The 21,949-nt window shown below is 44.5% G+C and overlaps 1 protein-coding gene across 3 annotated transcripts in view; it reads left to right on the plus strand.

Moving 5' to 3' along the window:
• ACYP2 (acylphosphatase 2) overlaps nucleotides 1–21,949 on the plus strand; it is a 149,822-nt gene that overhangs the window by 5,894 nt on the left and 121,979 nt on the right. For all 3 annotated transcript variants that reach the window (XM_054023464.1, XM_054023465.1, XM_054023463.1), the window contains exons 2-3: nucleotides 6,287–6,303; nucleotides 14,233–14,342. In XM_054023464.1, the coding sequence (XP_053879439.1) occupies nucleotides 6,287–6,303; nucleotides 14,233–14,342 (127 nt within the window). The remainder of the gene's footprint in view (nucleotides 1–6,286; nucleotides 6,304–14,232; nucleotides 14,343–21,949) is intronic.

Below are 21,949 nucleotides of genomic sequence, written 5' to 3' on the forward strand. Positions count from 1 at the left end.
GGCCATGATCCAAGACCTCCCTTTCGAGGGTACCAGGGTCTTCTCTGAGCTCACGGACTCAAGACTCCATCACCTTAAAGACTCCCGAGCCACCCTCCCATTCCCTGGGCCTTCATACCCTGCAACAGTCCAGGAAGCCTTTCTGTCCTCTGCCTCCTCCCCCTCAACAGCCCAGGTCCTGGGGAACTCCCAGAACAGGCGCCTACAGGAGAAAGGATAAAGACAAGGGGCATAAGTGGCGATACCTGTTGTCTTCCTGCCTGGCTTCACAACCTGACCATCCCCGAGGCCAGGGAGGCTAAAAACAGTCGTTTTGAGGGTACTCCTGAGCCAATCTGTAGGATCCATCCCTCCCCTTCCTCGACTGCCTCCGCCCTTTTTGGTCGCCCCTGGTCCTGTATCACCTTGGACTGTTGGGTGCTCAATACAGTTTCGTCAGGCTATACCTTTTTATAGGTTTATCACCATCCATCCCTCGCACCCCCCTTCCCTGTCCCTCTTCAGGGACCCTTCTCACAAGCAGCTCCTCATTCAGGAGGTCGACAGCCTCCTGCATCTGGGGGCAGTGGAGGAGGTCCTTCAGAACATGGAAGGAAAAGGGTTCTACTCCCGTTACTTCCTAATTCCGAAGGCAAAAGGCAGCCTCAGACCCGATCTGGACCTGCGTTGCCTCAACAATTCTCTCAAGAAGTTGAAGTTTCACATGGTCTCCCTGGCCTCCATCATCCCTTCCCTGGATCCGGAAGCCTGATACACCACCCTCGATTTAAAGGACGCTTACTTCCATAAGGGGGGAGGGATAGCTCAGTGGTTTGAGCATTGGCCTGCTAAACCCAGGGTTGTGAGTTCAATCCTTGAGGGGGCCACTTGGGAATCTGGGGCAAAATCAGTACTTGGTCCTGCTAGTGAAGGCAGGGGGCTGGACTTGATGACCTTTCAAGGTCCCTTCCAGTTCTAGGAGATGGGATATCTCCATTATATTTCCATTTTTCTGGGGGCACCAGCACTTCCTCCGTTTCAAGCTGGGCCAATGTCATTTCCAATTCATGGTGATGTCCTTTGCTCTCTGGTCAGCCCCGAGGGTGTTCACAAAGTGCATAGCGCTGGTGGCCGCTTAGCTGCAACATCAGGGAGTCCAGATTTATCCGTACCTCGACGACTGTCTTATAAGTGCCAGTCCTGAGACTAGGTGTGGAGGCATCTCAGGCTGGTCTGTTCCACCTTTTGTGACCTGGGGCTGATAATAAATGAGAAAAAGTCAACCTTAACCCCAGTGCAACACATAGAATTCATCGGAGTGGTTCTCGACTCCATTCGGGCCAGGGCCTTCCTCCCCGAGACTCCATTCCAAGCCAAGGTGGACCTCATCTTGTGTAGCGAGCCCATCCACTCACTACCACCCACATGTGCCTGAGACTGTTGAGACACATGGTGGCCTGCACATACGTGGTCTGGTATGTGCAGCTCCACCTCAGGCCCCTACAGGCTTATGGCTTATGTCCCCAACCAGCACAGCCTGGATCGGGTGGTCAGAATTCCAGACAGTATACTGTCGCCTCTCACCTGGTATCAAGATTCCATGCCACTATTGGAAGGAGTCCCCTTTGCGGCTCCGGCCTCATTGATGACCCTCGTCTCCGATGCTTTGAACCTGGGGTGGGGAGCCCATCTGGGTGATTTCGGTACGCAAGGTTGTTGGTCCAGTTACGATCGCTACTTGCCAGGGAACTCAGGGCGGTTTGCTTAGCCTGCCACGCCTTCCCACCTCATATACAGGGCAAAGTGGTTCAGGTACTTACGGACAATACGGCAACCGTGTTCTATATTAAAAAGCAAGGCAGAGCCAAGTCGACGGCCCTCTGTCAAGAAGCCCTCAGACTCTGGGACCTCTGTCTGCAGTACGATATACATCTCATTGCAGCGCACCTTCCAGGGGCCAAGAACACCTTGGCAGATTGCCTCAGCAGGACTTTCTTGTCTCACCACGAGTGGTCCCTCCATCCAGAGGTGGTGAGTTTAGTCTTCCACAAGTGGGAAACTCCCCGGTTGAACCTGTTTGCATCCAGACAGAACAGGAAATGCCACGTCTTTTGCTCAATGAGAGGCTTGGACAGGGGGTCCCTGTTGAATGTTTTTCTACTCCCGTGGTCGGGGGCTCTGATGTACGCCTTTCCTCCGGTGCCGTTGCTCCCCAGGGTCCTCACAAAGATCAGGTAGGACAGAAAAAGGGTGATCCTCATAGCGCCGGCCTGGCTGTACCAGCACTGGTACAGCATGCTGCTGGACCTTTTCTCTCAGGCCAGACTTCTATCCCAAAACAGTGGCAGTTTTCTGCACCCAAATCTAGCAGCGCTGCACCTGACAGCTTGGCTGGTGCATGGCTGAACGAGCAGGAGCAGCAGTGTTCGGCAGATGTTCAGCAGATCCTGTTGGGAAGTAGAAAGCCCTCTACCAGGGCAACCTACCTGGCCAAGTGGAAGTGGTTCACCTGTTGGACGTCAGAGAAAGGCGTCTAGCCCAAGCAGGCCTCGTTGCAGCTCATTCTGGAATACCTTCTGCATCTCAAGCTTCAGGGTTTGTCCCTTTCATTGATCAAGGTCCACCTGGTGGCCATCTCAGCACTCCATCTGCCGCTTGAGGGCAGGTCGGTCTTCACCCAGGACATTCCTCTAGGGCCTTGAGCACCTCTACTCACATACCAAGGATCCCATTTCTCCCTGGGACTTAAAGCTGGTGCTGGTGTGGCTCACGGGTCCCCCTTTTGAGCCTTTGGCTTCCTGTTCTCTCCTTCTCTTGTCCTGGAAGGTTGTGTTCCTGGTCGTGGTGACTTTGGCCTGTCGGGTCTCGGAAATTTGGGCGTTCGCCTCCGAGCCATGTTATACAGTTTTTAACAAGGTACTGCTGAGACCTCACCTGGCTTTTCTGCCCAAGGGTGGCCTCTCAGTTTCATTCAAGCCAGGACATTTACTTACCGGTCTTCTTTCCTAAGCTGCATAAGTCAGAGGAGGAGTGTAAACTGCATGCCTTGTACGTTAGAAGGGCTCTAGTCTTCTACATTGACAGGACCAAGCCATTCCCCAAGTCTACGGAATTGTTCGTCGCTGTGGCTGACAGGATGAAAGGGCACCCTGTATCCTCCCAAAGAAGCGCCTCTTGAATCACCGCCTGCGTTCGCTTCTGCTATGATCAAGTAAAGGTGCTGCCCCCAGCGATTGTCACCGCCCACTCAACCAGGGTGCAGGCCTCTTTGGCAGCTTTTCTGGTCCAGGTGCCTATCCAGGATATCTGCAGGGTGACCACCTGGGTCATGCATCCATATGTTTACGTCCCACTACATGCTGACTCAGCAGGCCCAGGATGATGCCGGCTTTGGTAGGGCAGTACTGCAAGTCGCGAAATTGTGAACTCCGAGCCTATCTCCGTAGATACTGCTGGTGAGTCACCTAGAATGGAATCGACATGAGGAAACACTCGAAGAAGAAAAAAATGGTTACCTTGCATAACAGTTGTTCTTCGAGATGTGTTGCTCATGTCCATTCCATTACCCGCTCTCCTACCCCTCTGTCGGAGTTGCAGGCAAGAAGGAACTGAGAGGGCGGAAAGTCAGCAGCACCTAATATACCGATGCATGAGCGCGGCACTCAAGGGGGCGCCACAGCCGACCTTATGGATACAGCTAAGGCAAAAGTCTCCAACATCTGCACATGGGCATGCCCATATCTACAAAGGAATGGACATGAGCAACACATCTTGAAGAACAACAGTTATGAAAGGTAACTGTTTTTTCTAACTAATTTAACTAAGGCAGTTTGAATAGAGAGGGGATGTTGGCAATAATACAAGGCAAACAACAAGGGCATTGTTTAAATTACATGAAGATCTTTAGACAGAGAAGGTGGGTGAGGTAATATATTTTACTTGACCAACTTCTGTTGGTGAACAAGATAAGCTTTCAAGCTTACACAGATCTCTTCTTCAGGTCTGGGAAAAGTACTCAGAATGCCACAGTCCAATTGGTCCAATAAAAGATATTACCTCATCCACCTTGTCTCTCAATGGCTATAGCAACATAGCAAACATGAGTATCTTTGTAAGTTATCTGACAAGTGCAGGTCTCCTGTTTGGTTCTGTTATATTGTAACTATATTTAAAATACATTGTTAGCTGAAAGTATTGACAACTTTCTCAGATTGTCAGAATATGCACCATAGATAAATCAGCAATAGAGGATCAGCAAAACATTTAGTTCTGTGTTAAAAAAATTATAAAAATCACAAACCATATTATCTGGCAGCTGATGGATCAAATTTACCATGGTAAAAATGGGTATAACACCACTTATGTTGATGGAATATACCAGTGATAAAGTTGGCCTGATATCTTTTTTGATCATGCTTGAGTGGATGGTGTGAAGGAAGGCTGTGGATCATATAGGTGTAAACAGGAATAAAAATACAAACCTCATAAACTGAATGAGAGAGATCTATGTTACTACTTGTTTGTCCAATGTCTACCTCAATGGGGGCTGATATTGGCAGGGGCCACTAAACACTGGTGTGATATAAGTACATAATAATGGAATTCTTGTTTTTGTTTGTTTAATGCATGATATGACTCTTATCTGTCCTGCATAAGGACTCAGTACTTTCTCCATGAAGGTATAAACTGTCTCTGTTCAGATAGTATTCTGTAGTTTTCTAAAAACAAATGCATAAAAGGTTATATATATATATATATATATATATATATTCTCATACATAAATTTAGCAACCTTAATTTTTTTGGTGGGAGTAGGCCACCAATTGGGTAGCTAAAAGCTTGGAGATATGTTTTTATAATATAGCATTTATTTCGTACTTGGAGACTGTTGACATTCCGCATTCTTTAAAGATATTATCTGTGCAGGATTTTGACTACAGGTCTTATCTCCTTAGCAGAAGATGATGGAATTCTCCTAGTTTGTGAGTCTTGAGGGCAGCAGTAGTGGGATAGAGTGCAAGCCATATACCCTACTTGTCCTTGTGAGCCTTCTGAACATTCCACTCAGTTTCTTCAGTTGCATGGTAGGCAAAGTTCCCAGAAAGAAAATGCCAATTCTGGATGTTCAACATGAGGTGTTTAAAAAAAAAAAAAAGCGGGTGGCAGGGCTCCTGGGATGCCTGCAGTGAAATTAAGTACATGATGTAAGAATCAAGGGGGCCTGGCTTATCTTCTACTTTCCTACGGTTGTCCTCAGGGATTAAAACCTGAAGCTCTAGAAGTGTTCTTCTGCTGTATTGCTAAGAAGTTAAGGCTAGGGATAGAGAATCCTTCAAAAGGATATATTCAGAGAAGCGGAATTACAAGTAAGATATTTTCTCTGTCATTATTTGTCCTAAGAAAGACTATAATAAGTAGGGCTGTACCAAATTCACGGCCATGAAAAACGTGTCATGGACCATGAAATCTGGTCTCCCCACATGAAATCTGGTCTTTTGTGTGCTTTTACCCTATACTCTACAAATTTCATGGGGGAGACCAGTGTTTCTCAAATTGGGGGTCCAGACCCAAAAGAGAGTTGCAGGGGGGTTGCAAGGTTATTTTAGGGGGATCATGGTATTGCCACCCTTACTTCTATGCTACCTTCAGAGCTGGGTGGCCAGAGAGCAGTGGCTGTTTGTCGGGAGCCCAGCTCTGAAAGCAGCACCCCGTCAGCAGCAGCACAGACGTAAGGGTGGCAATACCATACAACGCCATCCTTTCTTCTGCATTGCTGCTGGTAGCAGCTCTGCTTTCAGAGCTGGTCTTCCAGCCAGCAGCTGCCCCTCTCCAGCTGCCCAGCTTTGAAGGCAGCACCGCCACCAGCAGCAGCACAGAAGTAAGGGTAGCAGTACCTAAGCCTCCCTCTACAATAACCTTGCGACACCCCCCCCCCAACTCCTTTTTGGGTCAGGACCTCTACAATTACAACTCTGAAATTTCAGCTTTAAATAGCTGAAATAATGAAATTTACAATTTTTAAAATCCTATGACCGTGAAATTGACTAAAATGGACTGTGATATTGGTAGGGCCCTAATAATAAGGTCCAAACGTACGTATGTATGTGTAAACCTGACTCCTAAGTAGCTATCCATATTTTAGAAGTGTGATGAATAGGTATAACCATTCTTTAAAGTTTCATAGAAAATGACTAGAACAAACTTCTAGTACTTAGTTTAGTTTACGGAGACACAAATTAGGTAAAATTGTTAGCAATAGCATTAATTCTGTCAAATTAATCTCTCTTTTCTTTTCCTTTTTTTGTAGGTGTTTGTTTCAGAATGGTAAGGCAGCATGCATTATGCCAATTTTACATTACAACAGTGTAATATTTCCAATGCTAAAAATATTGTAGGAGGCCTATAGTAGAGTACAAAGGCATCCAGCTGACGTTTTCAGTCCTTAGCTGGACAGTTAAGTATTGTGTGTTTTTGTTGTTGTTTTTTTTTTTTTAAATCATAGGTTCTTTTTCTAGTAGATAATGGTATAGAATAATCCTACTGTTAAAACAGAATTTCTTTTAAGAAAAGTTTATTCATACTGATCAAGTATCAGAGGGGTAGTCATGTTACTCTGAATCTGTAAAAAGCAACAGAGGGTCTTGTGGCACCTTTAAGACTAAGGGTATGTCTACGCTACAGGATTAATCCGAATTTATATAATTCGAATTTTGGAAACAGATTGTATAAAGTCGAATGTATGCGGCCACACTAAGCACATTAATTCGGCGGTGTGCGTCCATGTACCGGGGTTAGCGTCGATTTCCGGAGCATTGCACTGTGGGAAGCTATCCCATAGTTCCCGCAGTCTCCTCCGCCCATTGGAATTCTGGGTTGAGATCCCAATGCCTGATGGGGCCAAAAACATTGTCGCGGGTGGTTCTAGGTACATCCTCCCCCCTCTCCAGGGAAGCAACAGCAGACAACCATTTTGCACCTTTTTCCTGGGTGAATAGTGCAGACGCCATACCACGGCAAGCATGGAGCCCGCTCAGCTCAAGACAGCAGTCATGAACATTGTAAACACCTCGCGCGTTATCGTGCAGTTTATGCTGAACCAGAACCTGCAAAACCAGGCGGCGAGGAGTAGGCTATGGCAGCGCGGCGGCGACAGTGATGAGGACATGGACATGGAATTCTATCAAACAGTGGGCCCTGGTGCTTTGGAGATCATGCTGTTAATGGGGCAGGTTATAGCCGTGGAATGCCGATTCTGGGCCCGGGAAACAAGCACAGACATAGTGTTGCAGGTGTGGGACGATTCCCAGTGGCTGAGAAACTTTCACATGCGTAAGGGCACTTTCTTGGAACTTTGTGACTTGCTTTCCCCTACCCTGAAGCGCCAGAATACCAAGATGAGAGCAGCCCTCACAGTTGAGAAGCGAGTGGCGAAAGCTTGCAATGCCAGACAGCTACCGGTCAGTCGGGAATCAATTTGGAGTGGGCAAATCTACTGTGGGGGCTGCTGTGATGCAAGTAGCCAAAGCAATCACTGAGCTGCTTTTACGAAAGGTAGTGACTCTGGGAATGTGCAGGTCATAGTGGATGGCTTTGCTGCAATGGGATTCCCTAACTGTGGTGGGGCGATAGATGGAACCCATATCCCTATCTTGGCACCGGAGCACCAGGGTACTTTTAACTTTTAAACCGCAAGGGGTACTTTTCAATGGTGCTGCAAGCACTTGTGGATCACAAGGGACGTTTCACCAACATCAACGTGGGCTGGCCGGGAAGGGTTCATGACACTCGCGTCTTCAGGAACACTACTCTGTTTAAACGGCTGCAGCAAGGGACTTACTTCCCGGTCCAGAAAATAACCGTTGGGGATGTTGAAATGCCTATAGTTATCCTTGGGGACCCAGCCTACCCCTTAATGCCATGGCTGATGAAGCCATACACAGGCAGCCTGGACAGGAGTCAGGAGCTGTTCAACTACAGGTTGAGCAAGTGCAGAATGGTGGTAGAATGTGCATTTGGCCGTTTGAAAGGTCGCTGGTGCTCGTTACTGACTCGGTCAGACCTTAGCCAAACCAATATCCCCATTGTTATTGCTGCTTGCTGTGTGCTCCACAATCTCTGTGAGAGTAAGGGGGAGACCTTTATGGCGGGGTGGGAGGCTGAGGCAAATCGCCTGGCTGCTGATTACGCGCAGCCAGACACCAGGGCGATAAGAAGAGCACACCAGGAAACGCTGCGCATCAAAGAAGCTTTGAAAACCAGTTTCATGACTGGCCAGGCTACAGTGTGAAAGTTCTGTTTGTTGAAAACCCGCCCCCTTGATTGACTCATTCCCTGTAAGCAAACCACCCTCCCCCCTTAAATCACAGCTTGCTTTTAAAGGAAATAAAGTCACTGTCGTTTAAAAATCATGTATTCTTTATTAATTGATTATAAACATAGGGAGAGAACAGACAAGGTAACCTGGGTGAGGTTTGGGAGGAGGATAGGAGGGAAGTAAAAGGCCACTGAAAAAATTCAATATAATGACAGCCTTTTGGTTGGGCTGTCCACTGGGGTGGAGTGGGAGAGTGCACGGAGCCTCCCCCCCGCGTTCTTACACGTCTGGGTGAGGAGGCTATGGAACATGGTGAGGGAGGAGGGAGGTTATACAGTGGCTGCAACGGCAGTCTGTTATCCTGCTGCCGTTCCTGAAGCTTCACCAGACGCCGGAGTATGTCCGTTTGATCACGCAACAGCCCCAGCGTTGCAGCCTGCCACCTTTCATCTCGAGCGTCCCTCATGAACTCATGTTCACTGGCGTCTTTCCTGTACTTAGATACCGTGTCCTTCCACTCATTCAAATGAGCTCTTTCATTGCGGGTGGATTCCATTATTTCCGAGAACATCTCGTCTCGCATCCTCTTTCTCCGCCGCCTTATCTGAGATAGCCTTTGAGATGGAGGAGGGAGGCTTGAAAAATTTGCAGCTGCTGGAGGGAGGGTTGGAAAAAAGGAGAGAAGTTTTTTAAACGATACATTTTACAGAACAGTGCTTATACTCTTTATACTCTTTCATGGTGAACAACACTATTCACATTACATAGCACATGTGATTTCAGTACAAGGTCGCATTTTCCATCTTAATATTGAGTGCCTGTGGCTTTGGTGTTAGAGATCACAGACGCAGGTACGGGCAACAGAATTCAGCTTGCATGCGGCCGTGGTAAGCCATTGTCTTTCAGCTTCTGCGCCCTCCTTTCCCACATACCAAGCAAAGCCCGTTGACTGCTGCGGTTTTCCTGTTAACCTTCAGCAGCAGAAAACAAACTAACCCCCCCCCCTCCAATTCTCTGGGATGATCGCTTTATCCCTCCCCCCACCGTGTGGCTGGTATCAGGGAAGATCCTTGCTAGCCAAAGGCGAAAAGCTCAGCACCAATTCCCCCCCCCCCCCCCCGCCCCGCGCTTGGCTAACTGCAGGGAAGGATTTCTTTTCAGCCACAGGCAAACAGCCCAGTAGGAACGGCCACCTTTGTCCCCTTAATTAAATTCCCGTATTTCAACCAGGTTACCATGAGCGATATCACTCTTCTGAGGATTACACAGCAAGATAAAGAATGGATGTTGCTTGAATGCCAGCAAACACCGGGACCATACGCTGCCAGGCTTTGTCATGCAGTGATACCAGATTATTTGCTACTAGCATGGCGTGGTCAAGTGTCCTACCATGGAGGACGGAATAAGGCTGCACTGCCCAGAAACCTTCTGCAAAGGCTTTTGGAGTACCTCCAAGAGCTTCATGGAGATGTCCCTGGAGGATTTCCGCTCCATCCCCAGACACGTTAACAGACTTTTCCAGTAGCTGTACTGGCCGCAAATGCATCCCAAGTCCTCAGGGCAAATTAACCATTAAAAAACGATTGCTTTTAAACCATGTTTTATATTTTAAAAGGTAAACTCAACTGAGGTCCCTTCCATGGGGTCATGGTCTTGGGTACTCGCTTGGGAGGGTACTTCAGTCAGGCTGAGAAAAAGATCCTGGCTGTTGGGGAGAACGGACTGCTGTGTGCTCTCTGCAAGCTCGTCTTCGTCGTCCTCCTCCTCCTCCTTTTCCCCGTCCGCAGAATCCTCAGGTGTGGCTGATGAGATTACCCCCACCTCAGAATCCACGGTCAGAGGTGGGGTAGTGGTTGCGGCCCCCCCAGAATTGCATGCAGCTCAGCGTAGAAGCGGCATGTCTGCGTCTCTGACCCGGAGCGACTGTTTGCCTCCTTTGTTTTCTGATAGGCTTGTCTGAGCTCCTTGACTTTCGCGCGGCACTGCTCTGAGAACCTATTGTGGCCTCTCTCCATCATGCCCTTGGAGATTTTTTTCAAAAATTTTGGCATTTCGTCTTTTCGAACGAAGTTCTGCTAGCACTGAATCCTCTCTCCATATAGCGATCAGATCCAGTACCTCCCGTACGATCCATGCTGGTGCTCTTTTTCGATTATCGGCCTACATGGTTATCCGTGCTGATTAGCTCTCTGTGGTCACCAATGCTCTCCTGTGCTGGGCAAACAGGAAATGAAATTAAAATGTTCGCGGGGCTTTTCCTGACTACCTGGCCAGTGCATCCGAGTTCAGATTGCTATCCAGAGCGGTCACAATGGTGCACTGTGGGATAGCTCCCGGAGGCCAATACCATCGAATTGCGGCCACACTAACCCTAATTCGAAATGACAGTATCGATTTTGGCGCTACTCCGCTCGTCAGGGAGGAGTACAGAAATCGATTTTAAGAGCCTTTTATTTCGATATAAATGGCTTCGTTGTGTGGACGGGTGCAGGGTTAATTCGATTTAATGCTGCTAAATTTGAATTAAACTCAGTGTAGACCAGGCCTAACAAAAGTATTGGAGCATAAGCTTTCGTGGGTGAATGCCCAATGCCCAGACGTAAGTCTGATGAATTGGGCATTCACCCACGAAAGCTTATGCTCCAATACTTGTTAGTCTTAAAGGTGCCACAGGAACCTCTGTTGCTTTATTCATACTGATGTTATTTAATTTGTTTGTATCATAGTAATATCTAAAGGCTTCAATCACTGAATTTAAACATCATAAGGTCCTGACAATGTGTTGAATGGAAAATGTTAGTTTTGCGCTACTGAAGCAACGTGTATTCTCTTTTTATTTTTTTTCATGAAAATAAAAGTGCAGAGTTAATTCTTCAGAGAATTAAAGAAATTAATCTACAGTGCTTATGATTTTTTTTTCTGACAGATGATGTCTAATAATCACATGATGTGAAAGTTTGGTCTCTGCAGCTCAGAACCCAGCCAAGCTTCTCCACCTGTTCTGAACCTGCAGCAGGAGCATTACAATTAAAAAGAAAGGCAGAAGCTCAGAAAACAAGAGGACACATATTTCACAGAGTGGAAATAGCTAGAATACTGCATTTTCTGAAAATATTGACCAATGTTTAATATTAAATATAAAGCTTTTTCAGTATATAGTTATACTTGTGAAACAGCTGAAAGATGAAATGGCTGAAGGACTTAGGGTATAACATATGTCTTGAATTTAGTAACATCATTCATTCTACCCAGTCAGCTTGGGTCTATCCCAGGTACTTTAGGCTCCTGTGCTGAGTTGCCACGCTATCAGATATATGTTTCATTGCTTTGTGCTAAGTTACTGTTAACTTAGAAGTGCGAATATATGTCTGTGTGTGATTGAAAGGCATGACATCATCCTATGCCTGCTTTATATTTAAGTGGAGAGAAGTGAGCATTGAATGTCTTGTGTGAGGAAATGACGAGTCTATGCCTCTTATATTTGTTATAATAAAAAAAAAAATACATGGAGATATCCTATCTCCTAGAACTTGAAGGGACCCTAAAAGGTCATTGAGTCCAGCCCCTTGCTTTCACTAGCAGGACCAAGTACTGATTTTGCCCCAGATCCCTAAGTAGCTCCCTCAAGGATTGAGCTCATAACCCTTGGTTTAGTAGGCCAATGCTCAAACCATTGAGTTATCCCTCCTCCCCTTTTAATGCTTTACCTGCAGGCAAATGTAACCAAATAGACAATTTAAAAATTTGCGACAGAAGACAGTAAAACACTGAAATTGTGCTGATCATGTCTAAACAGGAACAGTTCTCCAGTGAACTAATCAATAATGACTATTCATTAATAGCAGCCTAGGCCAACCCAGTTGAGTGTATATGAAGTATACTAAAATGAAGTCCCCAGAGGCTATTAGCCTCATCTGAGTGCAGTATATGCAACTGGAGATATATATATATATATATATATATATATATACACACACATAGTGACAGACCCAGACTAGTGGGGTACAGGAGTCTGGTAGAGGGCAAATATACTGGTCACTGGATGAGTAGTTTTCTGTTCCCTGAGTGACCAGAGAAGGGGCTGCACTAGAGTAATCAGGAACCTGCCAGAACCAGTTAAGGCAGGCAGGCTAATTAGGACAGCTGGAGCCAATTAAGAAGAAGCTGCTAGAATCAATTAAGGCAGGCTAATCAGGGCACCTGGGTTTTAAAAGGAGCTCACTTCAGTTTGTGGTGTGAGTGTGAGGAGCTGGGAGCAAGAGGTGCAAGGAGCTGAGAGTGTGTGCTGTAGGAGGACTGAGGAGCACGAGCGTTATCAGACACCAGGAGGAAGGTCCTGTGGTGAGAATAAGGAAGATGTTTGGAGGAGGCCATGGGGAAGTAGCCCAGGGAGTTGTAGCTGTCATGCAGCTGTTACAGGAGGCACTATAGATAGCTGCAGTCCACTGGGCCCTGGGCTGGAACCTGGAGTAGAGGGTGGGCCTGGGTTTCCCCCCAGACCTCCCAATTGACCTGGACTGTGGGTTCTTCCAGAGGGGAAGATCTCTGGGCTGTTCCCCAACCCACATGGTGAATCTCTGAGGCAAGAAAATCTGCCAATAAGTGCAGGACCCACTAAGATAGAGGAGGAACTTTATCACTATATATATAGAGAGAGAGAGAGAGAGAGCCTCTATGCATACTCTGGTATATTATTGTATTATTTAGCAACATTTAAAACATAGGGTGGAAAACTCCCAACTATATCTTTGAAAACTGTGTTAAAGTTTACAATTGTGGTGAGTCTGATTATACTCTGCAGTGCAGCATGTAAACATGAGATGCATGCTTGCACACAGATTGTTTCATCTTGATTGAGTTAGAAAAGATGTAGATAGTTAAAATACCTGTGACATCTATAGTTATATAACTGATGTATGAGAAGTAGAAGAACATGTGTTGGCTAATATTGATTGACTTTTTCTTCTTTGGGTGGAATAATTCTTTGCTGGATTTCTGAGAGAGAGACTTCCTATTCTGTGCAGTTTTGTGGTTTTAAAACATGTATATTTAAAGATACACATATGTTACTTAGGTATGAGAGACAGATCATAAAGAATGGCAAAACTTAAAAAAAAGTGGAGATAAACTGAAGTGGCTGAAGCCAGCTCAGGAAGTGAATAAGTGACAATCAGCATAAGTTCACAATAATAATGTATTGCATAAAGAGCCACATTAACAACCCGAACATTTATTGCTACCACAATTCTCTTTTCAAGTGTTTTATTCTTCATTTATTTCTCAAGGAAAGTTGCTAATTATTTAGACAGTTTGCTTGAAGATGGGCTGTCCTAGCTCCTTAAGGAAGTGTAGCAAATTCAGAAGTGCTTTAACAAAAGATGAAGTTTTTACAGCCTTCTGTTTTTTGCTGCCAGTGTTATTTCTTCGAAGTGGCAGCTATGGGGTAATGTGGAAGACCCTGGATCTCTGCACAAGAAGATAACATATGTTGAAAATTCTTAAAATGGAGAGTGTCGGGGGTTTTTTTTTTTTGGCCTTCTCCCCCAAATGGAACCATTGATTGGGACAGTTTTCTCGTGATATGTCAGAACCTAAGAGGCTATACTGCTACTTGCTTATTGCCTGCAGTGTAACTTGGAAGTGGAGCCAAGGGATGATGTTATGATAAACACTAATAAGCACAAGTGGGATAAGTCTCACTTTCGTGTTTGAAAAATTGGCTGCTTCTGCTGCAAGTCCAGAACCGGCAGGAAAATCCTGGTGTTTTGGTAGGTGCATTAATATCTACAGACTCTTTTTAGGAAGAGTAGGTTTTAAGAAAGTTGTAGAAATGAAACTGGGGCTTTAAGATTACTGATGCACAATCTGTGTGTGTCATAACTGCTGGTACTGAATATACTATATGTATTTTTTTTTTATTTTTTTTTTTTCCAAATCAGTACACAGAAGATGAAGCTAGGAAAATGGGAGTAGTTGGCTGGGTTAAAAATACCAGACAAGGGACTGTTACTGGCCAAGTTCAGGGCCCAGAAGATAAAGTAAATGCAATGTAAGTACTTTTGTGTCAATGTGTGTTAGCCTCATTAACCTGTCCAATTTGTTAAAATGATTCTGAAGAGAATGTAAAATTAGATTTAGATATCAGTGACTTACTGTAAAAAAAATTGTTAGAAACATGCCATCTTGACTCCTGAGCAATAGTTAGCCTTCTGGTGTATGGGAGAACTGGGAAGAGGAGCAAAAAGGAATATTAAAAAATAGGAAAACAAAAAAGAGACTATGAAGTGAAAAAACACAAAATTAGAAGGAGGAAAACAGAATAGACAATAGGATTACAAAGAAGGACATTGGACAATATAAAGAGAAGACCACCAATTGTGCCAGGACATAGGATAAGGGAAAATGGTGTGGTGATGGGGAGGAATGTGTCTGCCTACCTGTCTACTGTAAGTAGGGGCTTCCCCTACAACAACAACAAAATTTGGAATCACTGTTGTAATGTAATAGTATTTTCCATTGGTCTTCTGTGAGCTAGTATCCTAAATGATACAATTTTTACCAAGATGTCTGCCTCCAGCACTAAGCTCTGAGATAATATTTTAAATTTAAAACTTAAAAAAAAAAAAAATTAAAACTGTTTGTTTGTTCTTGGTGACAAGTGCTAATCCTGTCAGCTTTCATACTGCTTGGCTGAGTAAAATACTTACTTTTCCTCTGACTCTTAAATCATAAATTATTATGAACAGAGTAGTAGATTGCCTAATCTCAGTATACAAACTTTTCTGACCTGTTTTTCAAGGGCTCTAGTGCCTCCGTAAGTTGTAGCAGAAAGAATAGTCCTCGTGTCAGAGACTTGCCTTTTGTTGTTCACATGGAAATCCATTCAGATTTGGTTGAATTATAAAATGTCAAATTTGCAATCTATATTATGCCCAGCAGAGGTTTCTGCTAAAACTTTTCAAGATACCACATGTACCTGACATGCTCCCCAGTGTCTCTTTTTAGCATGGCACATATGTATCTCCAGATGGGAACTAAACAACATAGATCCTCCTCCTTGTCCCACTTGCCCTATCAAAATACACATTGGGCTAGGGGCATTTGCACCAGACTAGGATCAATGAGGCCTTACACTCATGTTTTCTAACTGCTGTTGGTAATTCAGTTCCTTTACAATATTTGTTACTGAGCGAAGCCTCATACCACCCTGAGAAGCAACAGCAGCTGGAAATAGAATATGGCAGACAAAAGTCTTATTTCATTAGCCATACTGCCTCTTTTTAAGAACCTCCCAAATCTGTGTCTGATTATGCTGTAGGTAAAATGAAGCTACTCATGCATATGTAATCGTTGTTTCAGTATGTTGTGCATTCCCTAATAGGTGGTCCACAAATGATTACAGCCTACTCCTGCTGTCCATTATTGGAGTTACTCTTTTCACTGTAGTGAGTGCCAACTATGCTGCAGTGCTGGAGGTCCAGAGTTCAAACCCTGATGATGATGCATTGGGAGTGGATGAGTTACAGTTGCACATAATAGAATTTGCTTACCTCACACAGTTAAGTGACACTATTATATTTTGGTATTACAATAGTGCTTACTGCCCTCTACTGCAATTGGGTTCCTATTGTGATGGGCACTCTACAAAAACATAGTAAGAGAGATTCCCTATGCAGAAGAGTTTACAATCAAACTAAGACAGACAGATGAAGTAATTTACCTAAGGTCATATAGCAGATAAGTGACAAAATCCAGATCTTCTGAGTCCCACACCCTATCCCCTGGGCCATACTAACATCGCTACAGTTTTGTGGGGTTTTGGAGTGTTTTCACTTTTATATACTTCTCAAATGTGAGATGTGACAGATGATACTGGTGTTGAGTTTAGTGATGGAAAACAAACCAAAAGAAGTCAGGGGTGTGTGTGTGTGTGATGGCAGTTGCTTGGTACAAAGGAAAAGGGAAGTTGTTAGGCAAGGACAATGACTTAACAAAAGGCACAGTCATGAATGGGAGAAAAAAGACTGAAGGGGGTGTCCAGAAATTGATGTTCATTATTGATGATCAAAATTCTCAGAATGTTCTGGCATTTAAAACTAAACTGAGGAACACGTGTTTGCTGCAGCTCAATAGAAATGACTCTCAACCCCTGTGTGGCAAGGCGATGTCTCGCTGGTGCAGCGCCTCCTGCTGGTTGTCTCAGGAATTAGCTCTCCAGCATCCAGAGTGCCCTCTGCAGGCCGGTGTCCCTCCCAGACCTTGGTGCCCCTCTACATCAGGGTTCTGCCCCTGGCAGTAACCCACAATCTGGGTCTCCCCACCCTGGGGAACCCCCCATCCTCTATCCCCACCTTGCCTCAGTGGCTACTGCCAGTCACCATCTAGCCCCCACTCCCTGGGGCAGACTGCAGTCTACAAACCACTCATTGTTGGCAAGGGGGTTTGGACCAGCTGCCTCTGCCTATTCCTGGGCTTCAACCCTAGTATCCGCTTGTGGGCCCTTAACTCGGCCTGCAGCCTGGGGCTTTGCTAGACTGGAGCTCCCCAGCTCCCTCTGCCCTTCCCTAGCACTGCTCCACTTCGGATACCTTCCTCAGCTTCCCAGGCAGCCAGATCCTTCTCTCTCAGGAGTGAGAGAAAGAGTGTGTGTCTGTCTTAGCCTCTGGCCCTCAGCCCTCTTATAGAGCCAGCTGTGGCCTGAATGGGGCATGGCTGCTTCCCCCAATCACCCTGGCTTTTCTCCGCTGCAGCCCTCTCCCAGGGCTGTTTTATGCCCTTCAGGGCAGCAGCAGGGTAACCACCGTGCTACACCCTGGTTTAGGCAAGACCTAAAGGAACAGGTTTTTAAAGAGAGATTTTTTTTGCCACAGAAACTGTCACTTCTGTCACATGTTCCTTTTAATTCAGACACAACCTTGCTTCTTAAACAAGATTACCTTCCCCAAAGAGAAGCAGGTGATAACGCTCAAATTGGAAGATGAGGAAACTGGGCAAAGTGACTCCAAAAAGTGTTTGCTAGCTTATTACAGAGTACTACCTACTCTAAATGTGTTTCCTATGAAACATATCAGGTGGGTGGCAAGCTTTTTATTTTCCAGATGTGTGTGACAATATGCCACAAAATATTGCTAGTCCATCACATATTTTGGATAGGCAATTTCCATTCCAATGTTTTAACTCGTACTTGCTATTGTGAAACATTTAAAAGAAAACTACCTGTTTTGCTCATTTCAGAAATGCAAAGTTATTAAAGATTAAGCCAAATTATTTGTCATAGTTATTACTTAATTTATTCCACTTTCAGAGGCTTTCCTAATACACACAGTTAACATCTACAGTTTTATATCTGTCCCTTTATGCAAGGCAGTGTCATGCCAGTGGAGTTGAAATTTTTTGTGGAAACTGCTATAATACACTTAACAACAAATGATATAATGCAGCTCTGATGGTATCATATGAGCTTCCGAGGTAAAGCTTGCTACAGTTACTGTAGCTTGTTTTAGTTATGAGGCATTACAAAAGTCTAATAGCAGTACATAATTGTACATACTTTATTTGCTGTAGCGCCAAATCACCATAGGCAAAGTTGACGACATAGAGCTTGCCTATACACAAGTTGTACCACATAGAGGGGGAATAAGCTATACCAAAGTAAGTCACCTTTATGTTAAAACTGCATCCACACTAGAGATTTTACTGGTATAATCATGCCCAAAAGAGCTATGGTTGAAAAACTGTGTAGGCCTAGCCATAGCTTCATACTTAATCCTACAGAAGCACAGACATTTCAAATTTAGATTTTTATGTGCATTTCATTGTTATTAGTATTTTTTAATGGCAGGAGCAGGGCCACCCAGAGGAGGGGGGCAATTTGGGCAATTTGCCCTGGGTCCCACAGGGGCCCCCATGAGAATATAGTATTCTATAGTATTGCGCTTTTTTATTGAAGGGGGGGGGCCCTGAAATTGCTTTGCCCCAGGCCCCCTGAATCCTCTGGGCGGCCCTGGGCAGGAGTATCACAACCTAAAAAAGTAGATACTTCTATAAATCATGGACTGTTGTGGAACCATTTTAGTAGATTGTGATTGTGTACTTTAGGAAATATTTTGCATGGTTTTATGACACTGTAGCGTACAACAACCATTGTTTCATTGGGAAGATTTGTGTAAGAAAGTACTCTGGGTTGGGTGCATTATAGTGTAATGTTACTTATTAGGTAATTTGTAAATAAGTAACTATACTGTATATATGCAGTAGTAGTTTTATCTGGTACTTATATTTTTAATTTATTTAAATTAGGAGTATGTAGTGTAAATTTTTTTATTTATATATATATATATATATAGCCATATTGGATTTTGTATTTAACTCACAGATGTATACAAGGTACTTTGCCCTTTAGTTGCTTTTTAAACCACTTGACCTTGACCTTATTTTCCTTTGATTAAATATCCAAATCACTAGTTGATGTTATGGAATAACAAGGTTACATTTCTTGTTTTATCTTGGATATTTTTGAGATACAAAGATAAAAACACTTTTTTTATTTGGTAAGCTGGTAGTTGTGGAGGTTTGTTCACTTCCTATAATTTAAAACCTTTGTACTTTTTCCTAAACTTTTTAAAAAAAAAAAAAAAGCATAGAGGCTCAGCCTATATCAATTTTTAGCCTAAAGCAATTGGTTAAATTTTGTACGTCCTTGAAGAATCATGATATTTTAAAAATGGAACATTGGCAAACCCTTATCTGTTATGAATGTATTTTTTAATTCTTGTGAAATAGTTCTGTGAAGAAATAGGCTGAGGAACTTTCTAGGTTACTTTTTGAACTCCTATTTTTTAAAAATGGTTTTCATACAATATGTATGATAAGAAATCAAAACATATAAACCTAGATTTCAAAAAAGGGCCTGCAGCGTGTACCATCAGGAAATGAAAACTTCAAATGCTGCGATGTCTTTAAAAACATGGGTGTGGTTTTCCTTAGTGATGGAAATCTGGAATACAGCAGTGGCTGTCATCATTAGGAGGGCTGCCTGGAAGCACAGAAGTCCATTTCAGTTGTTCCCAGGCCAGCTTTCAGGGGCATTTTGCATTTGTGTTGTGTTTTTTCTTTTTCTCCTTCATTGCCTCATTCTTGTAATAAAGATGATTGATGGTGAAAGCTTTCTTTTGCAAATTGCATTACATGTAGCCAATTTGGAATGCAGTTTGACATTTTCTTTTATATGAATAGTTTCAAAACTATTGTTTAAAGTTGAATCTACTTTTTGAAAAATAAAAGAAAACGGAAAAATAGTGTTGGTTTTCCTGATAAACCATTTAAAAGTTGCATCTTTAGGAATTTATGTATGATTAACTAATATGACTGCATTATGCACAGTAACTATGGCCTTTGTCCTGGTGATTTAGTGTCAAGTTGATTTTTTGGGGGGGGGGGTTGAAGATGAATTAACAAAACCAGACAGGGATTGTCCACACCCATATTAGATACTTGTTTAACAGATGAACTTTGCACTTATTTTCATTAATAGTTTTGTTAGATTAAATGTTATAATTAAAATTAATATTTAAGGGATGATCGTATAGCTAACGCAGTGCTCTGCACTACTATGCAAGAGGCCTGGGTTTCATTTCCATTCATAGGGACAGATTCTCTTTTCACATAAACTGATGTAAATTTGTAGTATCTCCGCTGAAGTCAGTAGAAATACTCTAAAATTTACATACTGGTGTAACTGCAAGCATAATTTGGCCCCTGATTATCTTCTATCCTGTCACTGCTAGTGATTCTGGGAATGCATGTTCACACTTCTGGCACTTGCAGCGCTATTCAGAGCGGTGTACTCTGGGCAGATATCCCACAGAGCACCTCTTTCTCTTTTGCCGCCAAAACTTGTGAGACGGCGGAGGGGGTTGCGGGGCATCCTGGGTCCAGTCCCAATGCCCCGTGATGCATTGCTTCACATCCCAGCAATCCCTGTGCTTCCGTCCGCATTTGGCGCCATCTTTCAACAGTTTGTATACTGCGTGCCCTGCCTCTTTCAGGCTGCAAGAATGGATCCCAAACTGCTAACGAGTATGCTGCTTGCTCTGACCAACACGTCATGAGTGGCAGTGGAGCTGTTCCTTAACTACAAAGGCAAGAGGAGTGCAACATTGATCTCGCCATGCATAGTAGCTATGACACGACATTGCTTGTGGCATTCACGGAGGTGCTGACCACAGTGGAATGCCACTTTTGGGCTCAGGAAACAAGCACTGAGTGGTGGGATCACATCATGATGTACATCTGGGATGACGAGCAGTGGCTGCAGAACTTTCGCATGAGGAAAGCCACATTCATGGGACTGTGTGATGAGCTCGCCCCAGCCCTGCGGCGCAAGGACAGGAGAATGAGAGCTGCCCTGTCACTGGAGAAGTGTGTGGCAATAGCACTGTGGAAGCTGGCTACTCCAGACTGCTACCGCTCGGTCGCTAACCAGTTCGGAGTGGGAAAGTCTACCTTTGGAGTCGTGTTGATGGAAGTGTGCAGGGCCATTAATCGCATCCTGCTCCAAAAGACTGTGACTCTGGGCAATGTGCTTGACATTGTGAATGGCTTTGCACAAATGGGCTTCGCCAAATGTGGAGGGGCGATAGATGGCATGCATATTCCAATTCTGGCACCAGACCTCCTGCCACCAACTACATTAATCGCAAGGAGTATTTCTCAGTTGTTCTCCAGGCACTTGTGGATCACCATGGGCGTTTTATAGACCTTAACGCAGGCTGGTCCGGAAAGGTGCATGACACACACATCTTTTGGAACGCTGGCCTGTTCAAGAAGCTGCAAGCAGGGACTTTCTTCCCAGACCAGAAGATCACCATAGGGGAAGTCAAAATGCCCATTGTGATCCTGGGAGACCCTGCCTACTCCTTAATGCTGTGGCTCATGAAACTATACACGGGGCAACTTGACAGCAGCAAGTAGGAGTTCAACAATAGCCTGAGCAAGTGCAGAATGACTGTGGAGTGTGCATTTGGCCGTTTAAAAGCCCACTGGCGCTGCCTCTATGGGAAGCTGGAGCTTGCTGATGACCATATTCCTATGCTTATAGCCACGTGCCATATCTTCCATAATATTTGTGAAGGGAAGGGGGAAAGCTTCACTCAGGGCTGAACTGCAGAGGCTCAGCACCTGGAGGCTGACTTTGAACAGCCAGAGACCAGGGCTATTAGAGGGGCACAGCGCAGGGCCATAAGGATCAGGCAGCAATTTGAAGCTGAAAGCCACTAATATTTGTTGCTATGCTCAGGATTGCAGTGCTAGGAGGTGATTGGTGCACATGATGCAAGAGGGTCCTTGACATTATTATATGTTGCTTCGCAGTGCTCTTTTTGCTTTCACTTAATAGAATAAAGATTGCTTCCAAACAAACCCAATTCTTTTATTAAAAGACAACAACCGGAGGAGAGAGTCAAATGAAAAATGCATCAGCAGGGAAGGAAGGGAAGTTCTTAAGAGGAGGTCAGCTACAGATTTGTGTATGTCCAGGGATCATAATCAACCTTCTCCTTTGGAGTACAATGCACCCAGTGCTGTACTTCAGCAAGGCCAAACTGCTGAGGGATGGGTGTTGAGTGCAGTGGGTAGTGAGAGTCCACAGTGCTGGAC

Source organism: Malaclemys terrapin, chromosome 3 (assembly GCF_027887155.1).
Source record: "Malaclemys terrapin pileata isolate rMalTer1 chromosome 3, rMalTer1.hap1, whole genome shotgun sequence".
In the NCBI taxonomy this organism is placed as follows: Eukaryota; Metazoa; Chordata; order Testudines; family Emydidae; genus Malaclemys; species Malaclemys terrapin.